The 23,280-nt window shown below is 37.2% G+C and overlaps 1 protein-coding gene across 7 annotated transcripts; it reads right to left on the bottom strand.

The window, feature by feature from the left end:
- Nucleotides 1-503: 503 nt before the first annotated feature.
- Nucleotides 504-21,597, bottom strand: RNF146 (ring finger protein 146). Of its 7 annotated transcripts, none has more exons than XM_060283615.1 (4): nucleotides 21,479-21,597; nucleotides 13,086-13,188; nucleotides 5,439-5,514; nucleotides 504-2,267 (listed from the first exon to the last, which is right to left on the bottom strand). In XM_060283615.1, the coding sequence occupies exon 4, from the start codon at nucleotides 2,264-2,266 to the stop codon at nucleotides 1,187-1,189; it is 1,080 nt and encodes a 359-aa protein (XP_060139598.1). In that variant the 5' UTR covers nucleotide 2,267; nucleotides 5,439-5,514; nucleotides 13,086-13,188; nucleotides 21,479-21,597; the 3' UTR covers nucleotides 504-1,186. The 7 variants fall into 7 exon arrangements, with proteins under 7 accessions (XP_060139598.1, XP_060139597.1, XP_030709378.1 ...); XM_060283614.1 differs by having other exon boundaries at nucleotides 13,086-13,193; nucleotides 21,479-21,596; XM_030853518.2 differs by lacking the exon at nucleotides 21,479-21,597 and adding an exon at nucleotides 21,307-21,472 and having other exon boundaries at nucleotides 13,086-13,193.
- Between the last annotated feature and the right edge of the window lie 1,683 nt (nucleotides 21,598-23,280).

Raw genomic sequence — 23,280 nt, 5'->3', positions numbered from 1 at the left:
TTAAAGACAACTTGCGTATGCTTTGTGATCCTACTGTTTTACTTAGGAAAATACAGAAGAGAAACTCACGTTACTTTTCTTCAGAATCAAATTCTGGATTACCAAGTTAACCCAATGCTTCCTACCTTGCTATACAGATTGTACAACATTTTGTGTTGAATCACTTTGTGTCTACTAATGCTGTTTAAAAGTAAGCCTACCATTTAATTCAGATTAGGGTTAGCCATTAATGAATACTGGCAAAGAAAATCTAATATATATACACGGTCTCTACTATCAGTTATTTAAGGCCTTTAAGTCTCACAGGCTTTAGGTTTATTTCCATACATATTTATTCCATGAACATTCCCTGTAGACTCTGTTTAAATATTCTCTATGAAGAAATCAAACTTTTCTGAGCAGGTGACTATGTAAGCTGAATACACCACCAATTCAAATCACCCCCTTTTTACTGACCTTTTGGCCACAGATGTCAAAATGTTTCCATCCCCTTCCAGACTCAAACAAGAGACAGATTAATTTTGATAAACTCTAGTATTTATTAAATTATAAAGTCTGTAATCAAAAAGAAAAATGTGGATCAAGACACCTCAAACTACAAGGACTAGACTGCAAAGCCTATGGGAACGCCATGAAGTGTGTTACAGACAAGATTCTGAAACATAAGTTATAAGCTGTTTTCTTTACATTTCCATTTCAGTAACTTTACTATTAAATAGTTGTTATTCATCTATTTTAAACCCCCAAATTCACATCTATGCTCACATTAATTAAGCTGCTTGTTCATACTGATCCCAGACATCTCATAGGTGCCAAATTTTAGTAATGGTTTTATGTCATTCCATGCAGAAAAATATGACAATGCAAGAGTCAGATGAGGATCGTTAATGCACAAATAATACACGCTGGCCAAAAGAACTGAAGATATTTAAAAAAACTATAAACAGACCTCAAGAAAACTGGGTTACTACTAAACAGCTCTCAACTATTAACACCCAAGTTCCTTATATTAAATAAATTTCTCAACAGAGACATGTTAGACATTTTAATTACAGGTCTATCCTTACCATACCCCTTCCCACCCCAACTCCCAAAATGCACTACTAGGGATGAGTATAATGTTATGTGGGCAGAAATTTACAGATAACCATTTTTACCTTGAGCATGGATCTGAAAACTTTTTTACTTAAACTTCAGTTACTGTGCACTGTCCATCAGGCCTTCTGGATCTGACACTGACACCCACTGTTCCACCCCCTGCCACAGATCGATCAGTTCCTGATAGATCAGATCGATCAGATACTGTCTGGTTGGGATTAGGAACCAAAAGTCTCTGTTGGGTCAAGGAGTGTTGCGCAACAAGCGCAGATCCATCCTCACTATCACTACTGGCATCTGATTCGGTTTCTTCAATGGAAGTGTCTGGTGCTGGTACCCTGCCTGAAGATGGTGACTCATGATCTTCTTCTCCTTCCCCCCTATGACTCCTTTCAGCTATGCTGTCTCCACCGAGTTGTAAATGTGCAAAAGAGTCTTCCAGAGAAGTGCTTGCATCAGGGGATGGTGTTGCAGGGCTTGTTAACTGACCATCTACTGACGTCAGGGGCCTTACAGAAGAAGACACTAGAGGCTGAACAGAAGCTCCACTCTGTGCTGATACACTGTCCGCTCCATCAGCAGAGCTCTCTCTTGCTAGGTTTACGGTATTAGCATCACAGTCCAGCCTAAGTCCGGCTACTCCCTTCTTTGGTATATCTATTATATCCCGCTTAATCTTCCTGCGACGTCCATGTTCATTTCTCCTATATTGAACCATATTTTCAAGATCAGCAACATACAGAAACCCGGCAATTAACATTTCGGTGCTCTTTTTACCTTTGGAAAAAGCATCTTCCAGCTCTCTACTAGTGCGCTCATCATACTGCCACCACCCATTTCTTCCTTCATAATACCATGCATATTCACCATTTCCTCTACTTGCTGCCTTGAGTTCTTCTGGTGACAATAAGGTTGGCTTATCAAGGAAATCCTCGGGAATTTCTTGTCGACAGAGGGCACATCGCTTTCCAAGCCATGACGCTCCCTTCACACACAGATAGCAGAAAACATGCTTGCAAGGCAGACTGACTGGGTGAACACATGTTTGCAGACAAATGGCACATTCAGGGACAGTTAGAGAAGGTGCAGTATTAGAACAGGACTCATTTGCTTTCCTGTTCGTAGGAAGCATATTTATTGAGTGATCAATTTCACCACAGCCAGCCATCCTGAGAAAATGAGAGAAAATACATATAGTATTAAAATCTTGTTTTAACTCTTCCAATATCTTAATTCAACAATTCAGAAAACATTAAGTACCTGTTACATGCAAGCCACATCCTAGGCAATGGGGATACAAAAATGAAAGTAGAGAAAAAAACTCTAACTTGTACAGAAAAATTTTTGATTTGTATTAATTTTTACTTGTGGGTGGCAATGAGGCACACAAATGTTAAGCCAAGAATAAAAACATACAACCAAAGTATAGATTTCAAATAAATACACCATTTCTATTTATTCACAGAACTTACAAGATAGAACTAAATGCAAAGATTTTAAAATGTATCAATACAACCCATCTAGACTTTTACAATCAGTCTGGAAAGTAGAGAAACAGAAAATCACTAAAGTAATTCACGTTACAATTGCAGAAAGTAACAAATTTTGTAGCCTTTTAGGATACTACTAGGTGCAGTTTTGCAAATATTGCCATGTATTAATGTACTTTTGGTACTTGACAAGGAGACCATATGAAATCAATACCAGAGTTTAAATTCTAGAAATTCCCTTTCTCTGCTGTATAATCTAAAAACACTGGTTAAACCAGTCATTTCATTCCCCCTCTGTGAAACACTCTCTTCTTACGGCCTTTTCTGTTGTTGCTGCCTCTTTCTAAACCATATGTATGCTCTTCTTGCTATACTCTTTCAAGATAATCTCATCTATATTCACGGCTTCAACTGTTACCGACTCATAAGTTGACAATCACCAGCCCAGGTCTCTCCTTTCAGCCCTATACCTATACTTTTAATTGCCTATTTTAGATCTCTTCTTGGATGTCTTGAAGGCACAAAAACTGAATTTATGATCTGCTTCCTCCTTATTTACTCACTCCCTAAATGCCCCTCTGGAGACACCTCTATTCATCTGCTTTTCAAGCCAGAAATCCATCCTTGAAGCTGTCCTTCTCCTAACCCCTCCCCAACCACAACATAAGCAAGTTTTATATTTTATCTCCTAAATATCCCCTAAATCCATCTACTATCCACTTCTACCCTTCCCTAGTCACCAAGCAAACACTATTTATTAAATTACTGCATATGCCTTTTAATGGGTCCAGCCTTACCCCTTTTTAAAAGGTTGATTTTAGGTTAAAGACCAGGATCTATATGCCCTGCATGGTCTGGATGCCAGCTCCCACGCCAGCCTCATCTCACATCAAACTTCCCCTTGATCAGGCTTCCAGCCACAGTGGCTACTCCCTCCAATAATAGGTTTTCTCTATACGGAATATTTCTTCATTTCTTGCCTCTCATGCCCCCCCATGGACAAACTACTACCCGTCTTATATCTCTCTTGAGAAAGCCTCCATGAATTCATGAAACTTAGGTGGGAAACCACTCCACCAAAAAAAAAAAAAAAAAAAAAAGCTCAACAAATGTTACAATCATATAAGACCATGGGAGAAAATGACATGAATACCGAAGTTGCCCTGAAGAGGAAGGAGAGAGGAAAAAAAAAACAAAGATTTGTCAAACTATCTACAAACAATAAATGCTGGAAAGGGTGTGGAGAAAAGGGAACCCTCCTACACTGTTGGTGGGAATGTAAACTGGTGCAGCCACTATGGAAAACAGTATGGAGGTTCCTTAAAAAACTAAAAATACAACTACCACACGACCCAGCAATCCCACTACTGGGCATATACCCTGAGAAAACCGTAATTCAAAAAGATACATGCACCCTGATGTTCACTGCAGCACTATTTACAACAGCCAGGACATGGAAGCAACCTAAGTGTCCATCAACAGAGGAATGTATAAAGAAGATATGGTACATATATACAATGGAATATTAGCCATAAAAAAGAACAAAATAATGCCATTTGTGGTAAAATGGATGGACCTAGAGTTGTCATACTGAGTGAAGTCAGACAGAGAAAGACAAATATCATATGATATCACTTACAGGTGGAATCCAAAAAAAAAGGGGTACAAATGAACTTATTTACAAAACAGAAGTAGAGTCACAGATGTAGAAAACAAACTTATGGTTACCAGGGGATAAGGTACCATAAGTTTGAGGGATAAATTGGGAGATTGGGACTGACATATACACACTACTATATATAAAATAGGTAACTAATAGGAATCTGCTGTAGAGCACAGGGAACTCCACTCAATGCTCTGTACGGGCCTATATGAGAAAAAAATCTAAAAAAAAAAAATCGTGGATATATGTGTATGTATAACTGATTCACTTTGTTATGCACCTGAAACTAACACAACACTGTAAATCAACTATACTCCAATAAAAATTTTTAAAAATTAAAAAATAAAAAAGATTTGTCAAACTGGATGTATAAAGCTTAAACACTGGTATAAAATTTGGAACTTCCACCTTACTGATTCAGATAAACACTTATTAAACTACTACTATGGTCCATATACAATTCTGAGTATTGATGGATCTAAAGATGAATAAGACACATACCTACTCTGTTAAATAGAAACGTACATGCAAACAAGCAGATATTCACAATGTGACCTGATTCCTGCAATAACTGAAATGTGTTAGGATACTTATTAAAAGTAACAATGATAAGAGAGATGAGAAGATAGACATAGGTTAGAAAATTTGGGGTGCAGGAGGCTGGGGAGTGGAGGAGATTCAAGGCAGAGACATGTGCAAAGCACTGAGTCATAAGCAATGGAGCAGCAGGAAATTAAGCTGAAAAGGTAACCAGATGCCCAACCTGAAAACCTTATTGTGCCCTGCTAAAGAAACATCTGATTTGGTTTAATCCCATAGTAATAGGAAACCACAGATATTTTAAAGGGGGAGAAAATGATAAGAGGGTGTATATGAGTGATAAGTGAAAGACTGAGAAATGGAGGTGAAGACCTTACAGAGACTAGCAACCCTTAATTAACTGCTGCTTAAAGTGAGTGGCAATCTCTCTCTCCACTTTAATCTCTGCTTAAAGTGAGTGGTTCTACCATTTTAAATACGGAATATTTAGAATTTAATCACCATAAGGATATTTGCTTTTTTCCCAAGATCAAGTTCTCAAAAATGGGTTCAACGGTTACAAAAGGTATAGTCAGTAAAAATGTTTACACTTATCTCTTAGGCTTTCATCACAGTACATCTAATCAAACAAAAATACATTCTCTTACTGCTTTTTCTGTGTCCTTGGTTCCTCAACAGGCAAGGTTCAAAATGATAGTAAGTTTTTGAAAAGACTGCACTTATCTAGAAAAGGAAGCAACACACAGTCTCAAGGGAAAGAACTGATCTCCATGAAATGCTTAATTTCCAATCTTTTTTTCAACCTTTAATTTCACTTCCAATCAACTCCTTTACCAGAAATTCTAAGTTACAGAACCTAGTAAAATACAACTTTTTCCTAACCTATGGTAAATTCTAAGTCAACCAAATATGACCTCTTAATATGTGTTATTAGGCACTACAGGAGCTTCAGAGTATTCTGAGATACACTTATGCCTTCAAAGATTTTGTAATTTAACAATCTGAGTTATAAGTGAAAGCACATGCTTCTCAACCGGTCAATTAATATCCCCCACCTATTTCCCCTAAAATGAACTGGCTGTACACAGAATATTTTGTTAGGCTCTCAAAAACTCATATGTATTGCTTGAATACAAAATCTAACTATTTTCCAAAATGGCAAGAGACAGAATACCACATATTTCATTTGTCATTTAGCAAACGATTCAGAATACTTTTGTCTGCCCCAGGTAGTCTTACACTGTGGTAACAGTTTATGTACACTACTTTCAATTTGGCCAAATACTACACTCAGTGCCCAATGTACCTTTAAGAGATTTAAAAGAAAAAATATCTCACACACCATGCTTCTGGGACTTCAGTTTTCTCATCAGTAAAAGAGGAAAAATTCATGTTTTGACTCAAAATTCCCTTTTCTAAGATATCTAATACATGCTCATCACACAGTACCTAATAAATACTTGCTAACTGAATTTAGCTTCTCACTTTTCTGTTTGTTGGCAAAAGCTATATATAGGCCGTGCTCAGGAAAAGAACTCTGAAAACAGTTGTAAGGCACTGGCTACCTAGTTTTAATTCATCAGGTCCTATCGCTACATTTAAATCTCAGGATAACTTTAAACATTTTCATAACAAAAAGAACTAAAATCAGCTGTAGAAAGGGTGAACAATTAGTACATATATTCTTTCATCCCTTTCAATTTAAGTTAAAGAAATCAGTTGTCAATGAAATTCTTGAAAATCTTTTTTTAAATCTCCATATTTATTTGAAGCCCAAGTAAGAAAAAGAAAATAAGGACGCCCTTCATCCACAAGTAATTTAACTGAGTAAGACAGATGTTTGATTCTATTCGGAAGACAAAATGTTGAAATGGGCTAATGCTCATCAGTACTTTGAAAAAACAATACCAACATCTCATATACAATAAGTCCATATCCTAAACTATCTAGGTACCCTCTGGGCAAAGGACAGGCCAATAAATTTAAAATTTTAAAAAGAAAATGTCTATATGTAAATGTAGATAAATGTAAATAAATGTAAAATGTAAATAAAATATCCAACAGTGTAACCTGGATGAATGCCATACTTTTAAAAGATACATAATCCCAAACCCTGTTGTATTTAAGTAAAATTAACCCAAAAGTCGATCTTCCATTAGATGCAGTTATCTACAAAAAGAAAGTTTTCAACCTAAAAACATTACTCTCCATCCTGTTTAACATGATCAATATTTTATATGACTCTTACTCTTGCATGCACAAATAAACGTAAACATATAATTAACAAACTAAAAAAAGCAATTACAGCCATCCCAGGGGAAGACATGAACTGTGAAAGCAACATGCTTATTTAGAAAGGCAAAACAATTCTTTTGGGGCAGGTATTTTGGTTCCCTCATTAGAATGAAGTAGAATTGGATAAACTTCATCAGAAAACAGACAGACACAAGATAGTTAAAGTTTCATTCACCTAAAGCACTTTAAACTATCAATTTGCCATAGCAAACATCAAATTCTGATTCTGTTTAGCCCACCAAGTACACTCCTAGTCTATCACCAACTAAGAAACGGAGAGAACTTATACTTTTTACATAGCTCTGGATGAGGCACACACAGTGGACAAGATACCATTAAGATATTTAACAAGATAAAGACAAAGCAACCCACTAGCCTGCCTATCTATAGACACACTTCAAGGTAATTTTCATTACCATTTTAATCTACTCTACAAAACAGATTTTTTTTCTTTGCATAGTTTCAATGATCTTCAAATAGGCTGGAGACTATGTTCAGAGGATCATACTGGTGTGTAAGAAATGCTTTTTTCCCTTTCCTTTTTGTAGAGCAAGGATTTGATAAAGAGAATGCTAATCAAAGAGTAGTATTCCCTAACTAGTAAATGTCTCAGGAAACTTCAGAGATCATTTTGAAAAAGGGAATTTATTTCCTGGTTACTAAATTAAGAATAATATGTAGAAATTTGGAATGACGTTAGTCCAACTCTGCTGAAGAACATAGTAAATGTTTCTTTCACTCATTTTCCAAGACTTTCTTACTAACTGAACTCTTAGTGTGATATGACTTTTAAGCATAAATCCCATTCTTCGTCTAAACTATGTAAAATATTTCCGGAAGACAAATAAACATCTATTAATGCTAGTAAGGCTTCTCTCTTCAACAAGACCAAATATAGAGGGATATGGGCAGATGCAGTGGAAATCTCCAAGTATTCAGATTTTGTTTAATCTTCTTAAAAACATTTCATTAGTCAAAAGAAAGGTAAAATTACTATAAATGAAAAAGACCTTTAGCTTACATAGTATTGAAGAAATCTCTGCCAGCAATTAAAAACTACAAAATATTAAAAGTCAGGTTTTTAATTCTGGGCTCAGAATCCAATTAAAAACATAAAAAAGGGAATAAAGAATAAGGTACTGCAACATCTTTTGCGCAGACCTACCAAAAAAGAATGTCATCTTCCTTCCCAAAACTTTGACTATTTTTTAAAACAAAAAAAATTCCTCAAGGGCTTCCCTGGTGGCGCAGTGGTTGAGAGTCCACCTGCCAATGCAGGGGACATGGGTTCGTGCCCCGGTCCAGGAAGATCCCACATGCCGCGGAGCGGCTGGGCCCGTGAGCCATGGCCGCTGAGCCTGCGCATACGGAACCTGTGCTCCGCAACAGGAGAGGCCACAACAGTGAGAGGCCTGCGTACCGCAAAAAAAAAAAAAAAATTAATTCCTCAAATCTTTAGTTCTGCTGGAATATAAAGAGTTTGAGGTTTAATACAAGTTAAAAATATAACATTAAAATTTTAATTTTAACAATGACCATTCCTAAGTCCTTAAGACAAAATTCTTAACTTTTCCTATTGTACAGTGTGTTGTAATTGGTGGGTGTTTAATTTCTGTTGGATGTCTGTTGATGCATATCTCATTACATTAAAATATAACAACTAACATTTACTGATTGCATAATATGTGGCAGATACTTTGCGAAGCACTTTATATCTAATCCTCTTATCACCCTACGAAATGGGTCCACTATTTTCCTTACTTTACAGATGAGGAAACTGAGGTACAGAAAGTTCAGGTGAAGAAATACCCAAAGTTCATTAAGTGATGGAGCCAGCCTCAAATCTAGGTTTCATAATCCAGGTGATCTGACTTCATAGTCTTTACCCTTAACTGTTACAGAATGCCTCTAAAATAATGACTATCCAAATATAAGAACCACCATCAATAATTTTAGGAAAGACTTCAGGAAGTAACTAAGAAATTTCACAGACTGATAAAGGAATGACATTTTTATCACCTGCTGCAAGAGCTGTCACGTATTTCTCCTTACTCCTTTTCAGTTTTGAACAGAGAAAGTGTCTGAGCATCTACCATGCTCATGGCGCTAGCAGAGAAATGGATAATCAAACTGCCATCAAAGTTAAGTTGAAGAACACTACATTACCTAATGGTTTCTGATAAGTGTAACAGATACCATTTCTTCCTTTGTACTCCCCAGTAACTAGCAGGGAGGGGAAAGATACATTTTGAATGGATGAAATGTACTATGCAGGAAGTATTGCAAAGACCTTGTACATTACGCTATCTTAGTAAGTTTAAACACTTATTTTAAATACACATGGTTCTTAAACATTTTTAGGTCACAGTCTTATTAAGGAAATCTTACATATAACATCAAGGAGTTCAAGGATCTCTAGGAAGCTGGTCCATATATGAACCCTTAAGGAGGCAACAGGAATTCATTGAAAGGTTTTATGTTAGGAAGTTAACAGTTTAGTAGTTTATCAAGACCATTTGGACAGGAGTTTGGAGGAAGACTTGGTGTCATGGGGCTAAAAGGAAACTAAAATTTGAGTAATCCAGGTATAAGATAATTGGGGGGGGGGGACAGATGTAAGGTTCCAACAATAGAATATAAGAAATACTAAGGAAACAGAAATGAAAGCATTTAGTTACTGATGGATGATGGCATCATTCATCAAGATTCGGAACTTGAGGCGAGTTCTGACATAATGACTTTGAGATATTTATAAAGTCTTCAGATGAAGACAGGTAGATGACAGTTGAGTTTACTAGATAGGTGCTCTGAAGAAATCTAAGCAGAAAGAAGTCTCATGAGTCACCAACACATACATGGTTCTTGGGACATGAAAATGTACAAATGCCCAAATTAAACCTGTTAGAGAGAGCACACAAAAGGGCCAGCGATAGAATCTTGGATTACTCCAACATTTATAAGTGAGGCAAAGGATGGGAGGAATGGTCAGAGAGGAATGGGGAATAAAGTAAGACTGCCACCTCGAAAGCCACAAGGGGAGACATTTGCAAAAAAGAAGGGTCAAGCAAGGAGAGAACTTATAAAAGTTACTCTTCAACTTATGAAAATTTCCATATTTGTAGTGAAATATATGGTGCAAAAATTGTGAGCACCATACACTGATTAGCTATTTTGATTCCCAGAATCCATCAAGCCTGCTATCAATTACTTTTTACTCAGCTAAGACATCTTTCTTTCCCTATTCCCACAAAGACTATTACAAAACTCCTCCAACCTCTTAGTAAAGAGATATTCTGGACTCCCTTATTAAGAAATTAGGTATGAATGACGCCTCAAAATTTATTTTTATCTTCACTCTACCTTATCATCATTCCTCTTGGCTCAGGATGGGGCACTGCTAGTTTTCAAAGCTAAACCATCCCAATTCCTCCAAGATTTCGATTAATATTCTCCATCCCTAAATTTCAAAATCAACTAATATGCTAAGTCTAATGACCTCTTTCAGTCTGATCTATTCGATCCCATTGAACTAAATGATATTATTAACCATCGACTCTTTTTCTAAAAATTTATATTATTCATTTCCATGATGGTACTCTCTCCTAATTCTCCGTTCTGTTATCATTTTTTTTCTACCTTCTTTAGCTTCCCTTAAATACCAGTATTCCTCACAGGGGCTCTGTGGGTGACCAAATTTTCATACTACATTCCATGCCTAGACAATCTACTGAGTATTCCAAACTTATATATATGTATTAGTTTGGAATACTCAGTAGATATATAGTATATATATATAAACCCCCATGAGTCCCCAAATCTAATATCCAGAACTGTTCTAGATACCTAAAATCTGTATTTCCAATTCTGTATTCAAAAAGTCTACCTCAGTATCTCCAGTCACCTGAAACCAAACATTAATAAAACCAAAATTATCTGCTCCCCTAAACCTACACCCTCTTCCTTTGGTCTCTATCTTGGATAAAACTTGGGAGTCATCCTCAGTGCTCCCCTATTCCTTGGCCACTTTGCTTTTCTGCAACAGAAACTTCTTTAGAATGTGTTCCCTTTAAAGCTGTGACCTTAATTCTGGCCTCTTGGACACACTCTTGTACAAAATACTGACCTCCCAAGTGGCCTCCCTGACCTCAGTCCTTTCTTCTTCATCTTTCCTCAGTTCAATTATGTCTAATTAGTCTCCCCCCCACTCAATCTTCAATAGTTTTCTATTGCCTACATAATCCCACAGAAATTCCTAAACACTGGCTTTCAATTATACTGACATAGCCTTCAGAGTATAACAGACTTAGTTAAAATCTATCATTTATTCTTACTGTTGACCTAGAACAGTGTTTCCCAAACTTCTCTAAAGATAAGAATTAGCTGGTGTGCTCTCTCCTGGAAATCTGGACACATCTGGGTTAGAGTCTAAAACTCAGTTTTCAACAAGTGCCCTAGTAGATTATTCTCAGAGATATTTGGTAAACACTGACCCAGGGAAAATGACTTCATCTCTGTTTCTTCATCAGTAAATAAGGCTACTACCATCTTGTGACTGAATTCAGTAATCCAAGTAAAATACCCAGTAAGCACCTGGCAATAAGTAGGCACTAAATAAACACTCATTCCCTGTGAAGTCTCTATTTCCCACTCCACCTTCACACATAGGACTGCTCCCCGACTCCCCTAAGATACCTTGATATTTAGGCAGCTGTGCCATGCTCCATTCCCTTGGCTTAAAAAATAATTCCTAGTTTTCTCAGATTGTTAAAATTCTATTCATCCTTTAAGACCAAACCAAAAGTTCCCTGTTCACTCTGAACCCTTCAGATGGAATAAATCCTCTCAGTTCTGAAAGCATTTTATTGTTGCCTCAATACAGTATTTCTTCCACTATATAATTATTAATTACATATGTGTCTTACTGACTACACCACAGTCTAGTTCCTTGATGGCCATGATAGTCTGATGGTCAGACTATCTGACCTACAGGATTAAAAAATATACATATGTATATAGATAGACAATACATGAACAGGGTTAAATAAAAAATATATTTGTCCCAATTTTAAAAAAAATGCTTACTGGTTTCAACTGTCTTTTATCAAATTCTCAACATTGACTAAGAATGATATGGTCATACTTTTAATAGGAATATATAATCAAAGCACCATATTGGAAAAGTAGATAACAATAGTTATATGTCAAACTGGGAGAACATATGAAATAGTATCTACAAGGGTCACTCTCTGGTCAAGTATATTAAACACTGTTATCACCAAAACTGTAAAAGTAAAGTGTTCACTGCATTTTTCATGAATGACTCAAGTTGGATATTTTTCATATCAACTTGGAAGACGGAAATATGATGGTTCATTGTGCGAAAAAGTTTCATCAATAACAGAATGAAGTTCAATATGGGCAAGATCAAGGTAGTAGTAACATTTTAAAGCATACTTCACAAAGAGAAACTGATAGGAAAACAGAACTGGTAAAACTGGGGACTACAGTGACTCCAATAGGAATTAAAATGCATGTACTAACTTGTTAAAAGAACCAATTAATTAAAAAAAACTATTTATTTTACTGAAACATGTTTTTAATAACTAGTATTTTATAACCCATAAGTCTTTCTTATTTATAAAGCCTGATATTATCTCCTTAGCTTGGTTATTTAAGTAAATTACTATGTAAAGAAAAAGTAGAACCTAGAAGACCTGGAGATCTTTCCAGTTTTTTTTTAGCCTTCTATGAGCAAATTTCTCTGTCTTCAGTTCCACTTTTTAATAGAGATTTTTTCCCTATGAAGAGATTTTTTTTTGGAAATCTACATTAATAATAATTTAATGTGAATAAAATTGTCAACTCAAAGATCTAAACGTTATATAAAATGCTCATTTTGTATAATTAAAACTAACTATGACAGATACTTGATTTATTACATTTTATACCAGTCCACTTAATTTACTGCAGCTTTGGAACAAACATGATGCCATACTTACATTTCTACTACAGATCCCACAGATGACTGTCACAAAAATAAAACATCTTCTTCACGAGCAATCAGCCAGTTTGCAGTATTTTCTCCTCCATTGCTGGATCATCCTGTGCTGCAAAAGAAAAATTTCAACATCAACTTCTCTACAGACTAAGATCAACAACATTAAAAATTAATTTCAGTCAATTATGTATGATTCTTCATTTAACAAAATTCACTGGCAAATTTTATCTCAAAAGTGGAAAAATTTCAAGACAAGGATGCCTGCTTTCTCCACTGCTATTCAACACTTTACTGGAAGTTCTAGCCAGAGCAATTAGACCAGAAAAAGATATGAAAAGCATACAAATTGGTAAGGAAGAAGTAAAACCATTAACTATTTGCAGAGACAGTAAAATTTTCTCTATTCTCTATATAGAAAATTCTGGAGAATCCCCAAGAAAGCTACTAAAGCTAATAAACAAATTCAGCAAAATTGCAGTTTATTATAAGTTCAATGCACGAAAAAGTCAGTTCTGTATCTAGCAGTCAACAATTCAAACAGGAAATCAAGAAAGCAATTCCATTTATAATAGCATCTAAAAGAATGAAATACCTAGAAATCAACTTAACCAAGGAGGTGAAAGACTTGTACATTGAAAACTACAAAGCACTGCTGAAAGAAATTAAAGAAGAGTTAAATAATGGAAAGACAACTGGTGTTCATGGATTGGAAGACTATGAAGATGACAAAACTATCCAAAGTGATCTACAGATTAAACATAATTCTTATCAAAATTCCAAGAGCCTTTTTTTCAGAAATGAAGAAACAAATCCTCAAATTCATATGGAATTGTGAGGGGCCCCAAATAGCCAAAAATAATCTTGAAAAAGAACAAAGTTGGTGAGTTCAAGCTTCTCGATTTCAAAACTTACTACAAAGCTATAGTAATCAAGACAGGGTGGTACTGGCATAAGGACAGACAAAGATACGAACAGAAGAGAGAGTCCAGAAATAAACCCATCTATGGCCAACTGATATATTTCACCACAAGAAAAAAAATTTAAGTGAAACAAGTTCTTTATAGACAAAGTAGCCCACATGGAATGTATTCCATAGCCACTGCCTTCCTACAAGAAGGTAATGTATGGGAAGGCAAGGTCATCATCACATTAACTAGGACCTCCTGGTATTTATATGTATGTCCAAGTTTAAGCCAACCTTCTCTCAAGATGCCTGTTGTCCAGGAAGTCCAGAGTCACCAACTAAAGCATCATCTCAGCCATTAATCCTCTTTCTTCCCATTTAGTATTTCCTCCTTCCACTTCATCATGCCCACTGTGGGAGGCTCATTTTACCACACAGAAATTAGAATCAAGCATACATGATGACTAAAGAGATGACGGGCTTCACAGTGACCACAAGACAGGAGAGACAAATACTCTTTCAGTTCCATGTGCCGCACAGTGTGGGAATCCATCTCCCTAAAAAATTTGTAATTTTAGTATTTAAGACGATATATGGCCTTTAAATACAAGCCAGCGTATCTCACCAAATGTTTAACAGACCAAACAGTATGCAATCTGTTTCAAAACTGGAGAACTTTCAAAAGTAACTGACTAGAAAGGGTTTCTAAACAACATGACTTTTTGTTTTACTCTGACTTTAGAACTTAGTCTTTACATGATAAGGACTCCACTGTCCTGACTTTCCTCCACAGCGCTTTCACTTTACCCTCCATCATTCACTTCCCTCCTGTAGCCTACTCAAAATAGAAACTGTCCAGTTTCACACACAGGACAGCAGGAAACACTCTACTATTCTAACATCATTACTCTTAAAAACAAACCAAAAAACCCCACTTATTCTTTGAAGTCTCCAACCATTGGCTATAATCCCCTATAGCTGTTCTCTCTTAACCCTTAAGGTACTGACTTAATCTACTCACTACTGGTCATCCTATTCATCTTATCTCCTGACATCTCACTATGAACCTATTTAAATATCCTTGAGAATAAACCACTCAACACCTAACTCAGAGGTTCCTGAACTTGCCCCACAGAGGTGGCTTGTTAGAAATACACATTCTCAGGCTCTAACCTGAGATACTGTAGGCCAGTAGAGATGGGTTTCAGCCCAGGAATCTCACCTCAAGTGATGCTGATGCAGGTAGTCCATCGAATACAATTTGAGAAACACTGTCCTTGTTTTTCAATTCCTAAAATCCTAAATTCAATGAACTTCATCACCCCCCTCCCCCCAAAAAAATATGATGGCCACATTTGGAACTAGATGCCTCCTAAAACTACTGCCTCTATAAAATCTTAATCTCACTCTCAGATCACAAGCTCCGGTCCTTTCAGCTCACTTATTCATTCCCACACCCACTCTTTAATTTCAAGGGGCCCTCCAGTCTCTTGACCACCTCCTTTCCTTTCTCCAATACCTGATCTCATTTCCTTTCCTGCCCAGTCTGGAGCCCAACCATTTTAACTTCTTAAGAGACTGCTTGGTTCTCTCATATCTCTGTCTCTCATCTACACATACTCTACACACCCCCATCTCTGCATATATCTAACAATGTGACATCTTAGCTTCCATGCCTTAACCAATGAGTGCTGACAGAGAAAAACAAAATTCTTTTTCTCATTCCCCTCCTAACACATCACACCAAATTCTGTCAACTTTCATCCCTAACACCTTTGGAATCTATCCTCCATTCTCTTGCCATTGCTAATCCCCTAGTTTAGAATTTTATCCTCTCTCTCCTGGACTACTGTTCAGCCTGATTATCTTGCTTCAGTATCACCCCTTAAATTTATTCACCAAGTCTCTGAGTGTGATAGACTTAAAAAGAAAAATGAAGCCTTCTATACACGAAGCCCTATATGGGCTCTCCAGCCTATACAACAAAGGTAAAGCTCCTTAGAACAATATTCAAAAGTCTTAAAGACCTGAAACCTAAATAACTCTCTAGTCTTATCTCTCTCTCACAAATTAATACTCTACTTACACCTAATTACTCAGTTCTCCAAACTTCCCTTTGTAGTTCTGTATTTCCTCCTGCCTGGTATAGTCTCCCTCTTTTAAGGCTAAAAAGAATGCTACTACCTTTCTCTGACTACCTCCAAAAAACTGTTCCCTCCCCTCTATTTTGTAGTTCTTCTATTACTGAATTTATCATATGCACTGCAATCATCTGTTCGCTTCTGACTCTTCTAGTAAACCATGAGCCCGCTGAAGACAAGGACAATTTATATCTCTAAGCGGCCAGTAAACTGCCAATCAGTTGTTGACAACTTGAACTGGTATTTCTTGGATGAATGAAAAACTAAATTTATTTACTAACATAACACAACATTTGCATTCTAATTGTGAATAGGCACCCAACCACAAAAGACATAAAGATATCTAAGCTCTAATCCTTTCTTTAAACAACTTAAAATCTAACAGAGGGAGTTACTACATTTACAAATATAAAATTCATGCCATCTTTATATCTTTTGACAAGTACATCATTTATCCAGCTTTATTTGCTGGCAATGAATTCTACAGAATGCAGATAAAAATCTAGGAATAAAACCAATTTTAGTAAATCTTGCAAGCTATGGGGACTTTTCCAATTCCTGTATCCCACGGCTAAATTTCAAAGCTGACTCTAAATGGATAATGGTTGAGGGGAGGAAAATGAACTAAAACCTATGTAGTCATCTAGATCCTAGCTATGACAACTGTGGTCCCCAACTAGCAACATCAGCATTACCTGGGAGTTCCTTACAAACAAAATATCTGAAGCCCCACTCCCTACCAAGAGAATCAGATCTCAGGTATTTCATATGCATATTAAAGTTCAGGAAGCACTAGTAGCCCCATTATATCATTGAATTCTCAAAATGACTCTGTGAGAAATTTTATAAATGAGGAAACCCAAGCCCACAAGGATTTAACCCCAAGTCACGAAACTATCAATACTGGGAGATGAGATTCAAGCTCAAGTATATCTTAAAAAAAATATTTTCCTCAATGTGCTGTATCTCAAAGAAAAGGTCTAGAATAGCATTGTCTAATAGAAAGATGATGCAAGCCACATATGTAATTTCACATTTTCTATTAGCCACATTAACAATAATAATAAGAAAACAGGTAGATTTAATTTAAAGAATATATTTTATTTAACCCAATATATTCTAAACATTACCATTTCCACTGGTATTTAATATAAATTAATTATTAATGTGATATTTTACACTCATGTGTGTGTGTGTACACTCTTTGAAATCTAGTGTGTATTTTACTTACAGCACAACTCAATTCAGACTAGCCACACAGTTTGCTCAATAGCTCCATGTGGCTAGTGGCTACTGGCAATGCAGGTTTAGAATGTCTTGCATACCAACAGGTTTTTTCCAACACAAAACTGGCAATTTACTACAAGAATTGTTGAATAAAGAAAATGAACTCCATGTTACTTTACTCACACCTTTGCTGGCACAGATGAAAAAGAAAATTGCATATTTTGCTGTGATCAAAACTGACTGGTTTAGCTAGTCTCAATTCTACCAAATAGATCCATCAACTCTAGCCTCTGAGAATTACAATGCCAATTGGGCACAACATAGGGTATGGCATGTATCAGTAATATTCAGAACAGTCATGTAAAGTAGCCCTCAGAAAACTTCTACATTTGAAACCGAATATTTTTTCTTTAATGGAAGGAGGGGGAGGCTTTTACTTTCAACTAAAGATAAAAGAATAGTATAATTCTAACTACAGGCCAGAATTAATTTGGTAAACATACATAATTCCTTCTGCAATGAATGATTTGTAAATTATGACCAAAGTCAACACAATTTATGAATTATTACAGTAAAATTTGCCACAATATTTTGACATGCAAATACCAATTAGCTAATGGGTTAAGGTTCCTTCTTAAGGTGCAAACTTATACAGAAATGAACCATTAGGAGGGTAACATAGAAACAGAAAACATATGGAACTAAATGAGATATTTCTGCCCCTTAACAATTCTAAAGAAAAAAAGTGGCAGACTGAATTTAAAAATATATAAAAGAGATTAGAGAGTATCAGTTAATTTAAATCATCTACCCATTCAACCAATTAAGTATAACTGAAAATGAATATTGTATTATTTATAATTTGTGACCACTCAACAAATTCATGCTCCTATTATTTGCACCTACTGTTATTTTCTCTGAAAACAGGCTTAATCACAAGTCTACTTTTCAAGTCAGTCATGGAGTCAAAAAAAAAGGTTTTTTTTAGATTATAGATTCAAATAAATGATTATCTTTTTTTAAAGAACTCATCAAAGAAAAAGATAAGCATGTAACAGTTAAAATATCAAATTACAAAGATCTGAAGATTTCCTGTATTTTTCCAATTATACTAACAGCTAATGTTTAATAAAATAGTTCTTACTCTTTATTCAAAATACACAAAACAGGAAATGTTCTATATAAAAGGTATCAGTGACAGAAAAGAAAAATACTACAAATCTTACAACTTTTGGTATACAAAGTCAAAAAAGAAAAAAGAACAAAAAGCAAGGACCAGTAAAAGAAGGAACAGAGAGAGAGAGATCGGGTGTAATTCAGCAGATACATCTTAATATTTCTTAAGAAAGAGTCCCAAACTGAGAGATGTAACTAAATGCCCTAATGTTTCCATTTTTAGCTTTCCTTCTCATCTCCTGCTAAAACTCAGCTTACTGAAAGCACACGTCATACTGGGAGACAAAAGTCTTCGGTCAAAACTCATTTCAACTAAATGGGGTCCAATATTTTACAGTACTCTATGTTAAAGAATTATTTCCACCACTGCGTTTAACACTTCCCATAAAAAACATTACTGTATGACAACCTCCGGCCTTCACAATCTTCATACCCAAGAATTAAATCTTTATATTTTCCACCCAAAAAGGTGGGCTTTGCATTTTATTTTAACAAAACATTAAATGTGAATGTGAACAAGTACTGTATTTTAATCACATAAACCAGAAGTTGCATAGCCTGCAACCATTTTGTAAATAAGAAAAGCTCTGCTGCTAATTATCTGTGTGACCTTGGTCAAGTCACAACTCCCATGTCTTTGTTATTTCACCCTACTCTACACTTCCATAATTCTAAATACTTTAATTAATACGATTTAACAACGGGTTTTGTTTTAACTAACTCAAAGGGTAATAAGCCATGAACACTCAACAGTCCATAAATAGCACAGGTGGTTGTAGCAGAATGTAAATAAGATGGATTCCATACCCACAAAGACTGTTTCTAATCCAGCTGGTCGCACAAAATCAGGTTCTTTGGGCACAATCAAAAACCAGGCAAGAGGTTGGAAAAGGTTCACCTTCTGTTACTAACACTGGGGGAAAAAAAGCATTCAAATACCCAACTGACAGTGTGTCAGGTGTTTTATGCTAGTAAATTGTTAATACATGGGATAATATTCTCTATGCAGATCAATATTGTGAAAAGAAAAAATTTAATACTATATTTTTCTTCTACTAAGTCAAGAAATCATTTTTAGATCCTTTCAAAAAAAAAGAAATCTGCCCTATCCTTGCGACAACTCAAAAACAAAATACTTTACCAGTTGACACATGTCTCCTACAAAAAAAAAAAAAAAAATTCTTTTTTTCTTCCTCTTGTCTCATGATCAGCTATTTGGAAAAACAGTTTTCCTGATGATTATAATTCTACCAAGTTTTTAACAACCGAGTAAATAACAAAATCCTACAAATGTTTGCCATTATTTTCATTTTGCCCACAATTTACACTGGCCCACTTGAAACATAAATTCTAAATCAAAGATTCGGCTTAACAAAATGCTCCAATTTAAGATGTACAAGCTAAAACAAACATGCAAAATCTATTTCTAAAGTGGTTTTTCACTTTTCCGGTTTGCTCTTTAAAATTGGATTACTTGACGTATTTTCATGATTTTTAGAGCACTCCCAGACATTCAACACGAACAGTATTTGCTGGTCACAAAAACAGCAAAGCCAACATCATAAATCCTGTTATTTGTGCAGGTCATTTTCCTCCTGGGTCTTATATGCCACGTCTTTTAAACGTCTAAATATAGATTCACTTATTAAAAAAACAAAAACAGTTTTAAGTCTTCCAGTTTCCGTAAGTATATACTGCTTTTAACGCCAATGTCATACTTTCAAATTCTATTTTAAAAGTACACACATTGGAGGGGTACCTGAAATGTCAATCATCCAAAGACAACGCGTTTTTCTATCATTTCTTGGCTTTCTTCTCTCAATTCCACAGTTTTAATATTACTTAATAAACAAAATATTACTTAACAAACAAAATGTACGTACTTTAGAAACTTGAGAAATAAGTGCTCACTAAAATGGCACTTAGGAAAAAGAAAAACATATTAAAAGCGATATCAAGCGGAAAAGATCTAGTTGCCAGAAGTGTGTGTAAACTCAAAACAATTTTTCAGCCTTTCTCTAGATGCCCACGGAAAATAAAACAGCGGCAACAATATAAGACCCGTACTCTTTCAGTCGGGATGGGGGGTAGGGAGAGAATTCCGCACCCAGCAACCAGAAGAACAAAGCAACAGCCTCCGCTGTTAAGATGCACCGAGGTTTTTGGAGGCTCAACGGGTATTGAGAAATCTCTTAATGATTCTGATGCTTTAATAACAGCGCTGGGCTTAACGAGAGCAAGGCGAGGGACTGCTCGTCATATTAGGCAATACCCAGAAACTGAACCGGAGGAGGAGGGAAAGAGGGAAGAGAAAGAAGCCAAAGACACTCCGGAAAAAGACAAAATGCAGTAACTCTACGCCCTGACCCAAGGCCCGGGTAGAAGCCTCCGCACGGGAAATTGGGAGTAGGATACCCCTCAAACCATTGCCGCCCCTAAATCTTGAGGCCCAAAGTCCCCGTGTAGAGGCCTGACACCACCGATGAGGGGAAAGGAGAGGGACCTGGCTGCCACCAAAGGCAGCGACGAGGACCCCGGCGGAAGAGGCTGCGCAGTAATGGCCGCTGCTCCGCCTCTCGCACCCGGACCGTGACCAGCTCCAGGCTGTCGCCCAGGGCAGGGGCTGCGGCGGCCCCAGGCAACGCAGAGCCCGTCACCGTCTTCTTGCCTGTGACAGCAGCCAAGCTGGGAGCGATGGAAAGGGCTGAGCTGTCCCACCCCGGCTCGGCGCAACAGCCGCGGTCCCCCCAGCCCAAGGGCGTCCACCTACGTACCGGCCCCTGACCCCGCCGCCACCGCCCCTCTCAGGCCTGGAGCGCAGGGCCGACCCAGAGTGTGTCGCCGTTGGAGGTGACACCGCGGGCCATCACTTCTCTCCCCAAGTTAGGATCCCGGAGCGGCTAACTTTCACCCTGCCCCTCAAGTGGGCTTCGCCCTTACTCGCACCTCTGTGGCCACAGCCGCGGTCGCCTCGCAGTCTTTTCTCTTCGGCCTCGGGGCCCGCAGCGGCCGCGGACGCGCGCGCGCGGCCGTCACGTGACCGCCGGTAGCGTCGCGGGGGGCGGGGCCGCGCGATGCGGAAGCAGCGCCGCGCACCCGTGAGCTCGCTCAAGCCCAGCTCCGCCCTAGTTCCCCACGTCCCGTTCCTGACGCACGCCGCAGGTTGCCTACCTTCTCCTATCTTTGGGGAGCTGCAGTTTCGCCGCTTCTAACTGCTTTATATTTTGCTTTACTTGTAGTTAGGTGCCGAAGAATTCTGAAAGAATGCAAGTCCACCAGAGAGAGATTTGGGGCTGAGGAAGTAAGACACGTGTAGAACCAGCAGGTGGTGCTGCTCAGAAACCCAGCTTCGAGATCCAGGAGAAGCCCTTTGGGCGCCTTAGCTGGATTTGGGGGTGAAGAGTCCTTGGCAAAACTACTTGTTCTCTTTCAAAAAAAAGGAAGTTCCAATTTATTCATCTTTTGAACCACTGAGCAATTTAATAGGAAAAAAAAATCTTACTTTCCTTTGGGCTCATTTTTCTTAGACCAGGGCGCAGGAAGCTGGAGGAAGAGATTAATCAGCATAAGAATCTAAAACTAAAGAAATGGCTTTATTTTATTGCACGTGTTTGGTTTCAAACATCAGATTCCTGGCAGTACCCTCCATTTCAATTTAGCATATACATCATCTTTTTTTGGAACTGATTGTATTTTCTTAATTTGTAGTAAAATGAAAAAGGTGGAAGAGCATGCTTTTTTATTTTTAAAAGAATATATGTTTCAACATTCCTTGCCAGCATCTTCTTAATTTGCAATGCTGTTGCATTTTGAACTCTCATTAACTGTTTATGGTTAATTTTCAAGGTTGGAAATTTTTCAGAGTTTATATATATGTGTATTTTCTTTTATTCTGTCTGTCTACCTATCTATCTGCTGATCTGTCTATCCATCTGCGTGCAAGAAAGTGCAACAGGAGTCTCACTAAAACGCCATTACAGGCTTCAAACTCTCAGCACAGCCATAGTCTTAGTCATTTCAGTGAATAGCTCTTGCTCACATCATCTTTCCTTGCTCACACCTATCTGTACTTTCTGTCTTTCTCTCATGCCCCATATCCACTTTGCAAATAACCTGCTGGCTCTTCGTTCAAAACACGTTTTGAATTGGACTACTGACCGCCTCTACTACAACCTACATTATCTCTTAGACCAGGGACTGGTTTTCTGGCTTCTGTCCTTGCTTTCCTTTTAGTCTGTTCACCCAGAGGCCACAGTAAACTTATTAAAAAGGAAGTCAGTCATACCACATCTTTGTTGGAAGTCTCCCCTAGCTTCCCAAAACAAAGTAAAAACCAAAGTCCTTAACAGTGGTGCTAAGACTCTCCCCTCATTACCTCCCTGACCTCACAAACTGCTTGTTTACCTTTGAGTTCCAAGAAGATTCTACAAAGTCTCTGAACCTCGGTCTCTGCAGTTGCTCTTTCCTCTGCTTGGAAAACTCTTCACCATAGTGGCTTTCTCCCTCTGTCTGGGCTCAAATGCCATCTTTTCAGTCAGGCCTCTACTTGCCAAACTATTTTAAATCGTGACATTCCCCCATTCCCAATATTTCTTATTCCTCTCACCTTTTTCTCTCTAATACTTAGCACAATGTAAAGGATGACTTAGTTTACCTGTTTATCTCTACTGTGTGTCTCTGCACACTAGAACATAAGTCTCTCGGGGTCAAGAATTTGTGTTCTATTTTGTATTCCAACTGCCAGGAAT

This window comes from Globicephala melas, chromosome 14 (assembly GCF_963455315.2).
Source record: "Globicephala melas chromosome 14, mGloMel1.2, whole genome shotgun sequence".
NCBI classification, from domain to species: Eukaryota; Metazoa; Chordata; class Mammalia; order Artiodactyla; family Delphinidae; genus Globicephala; species Globicephala melas.
Note: the sequence above shows the minus strand (reverse complement) of the source record. Positions and strands in the feature narration are given on the sequence as shown.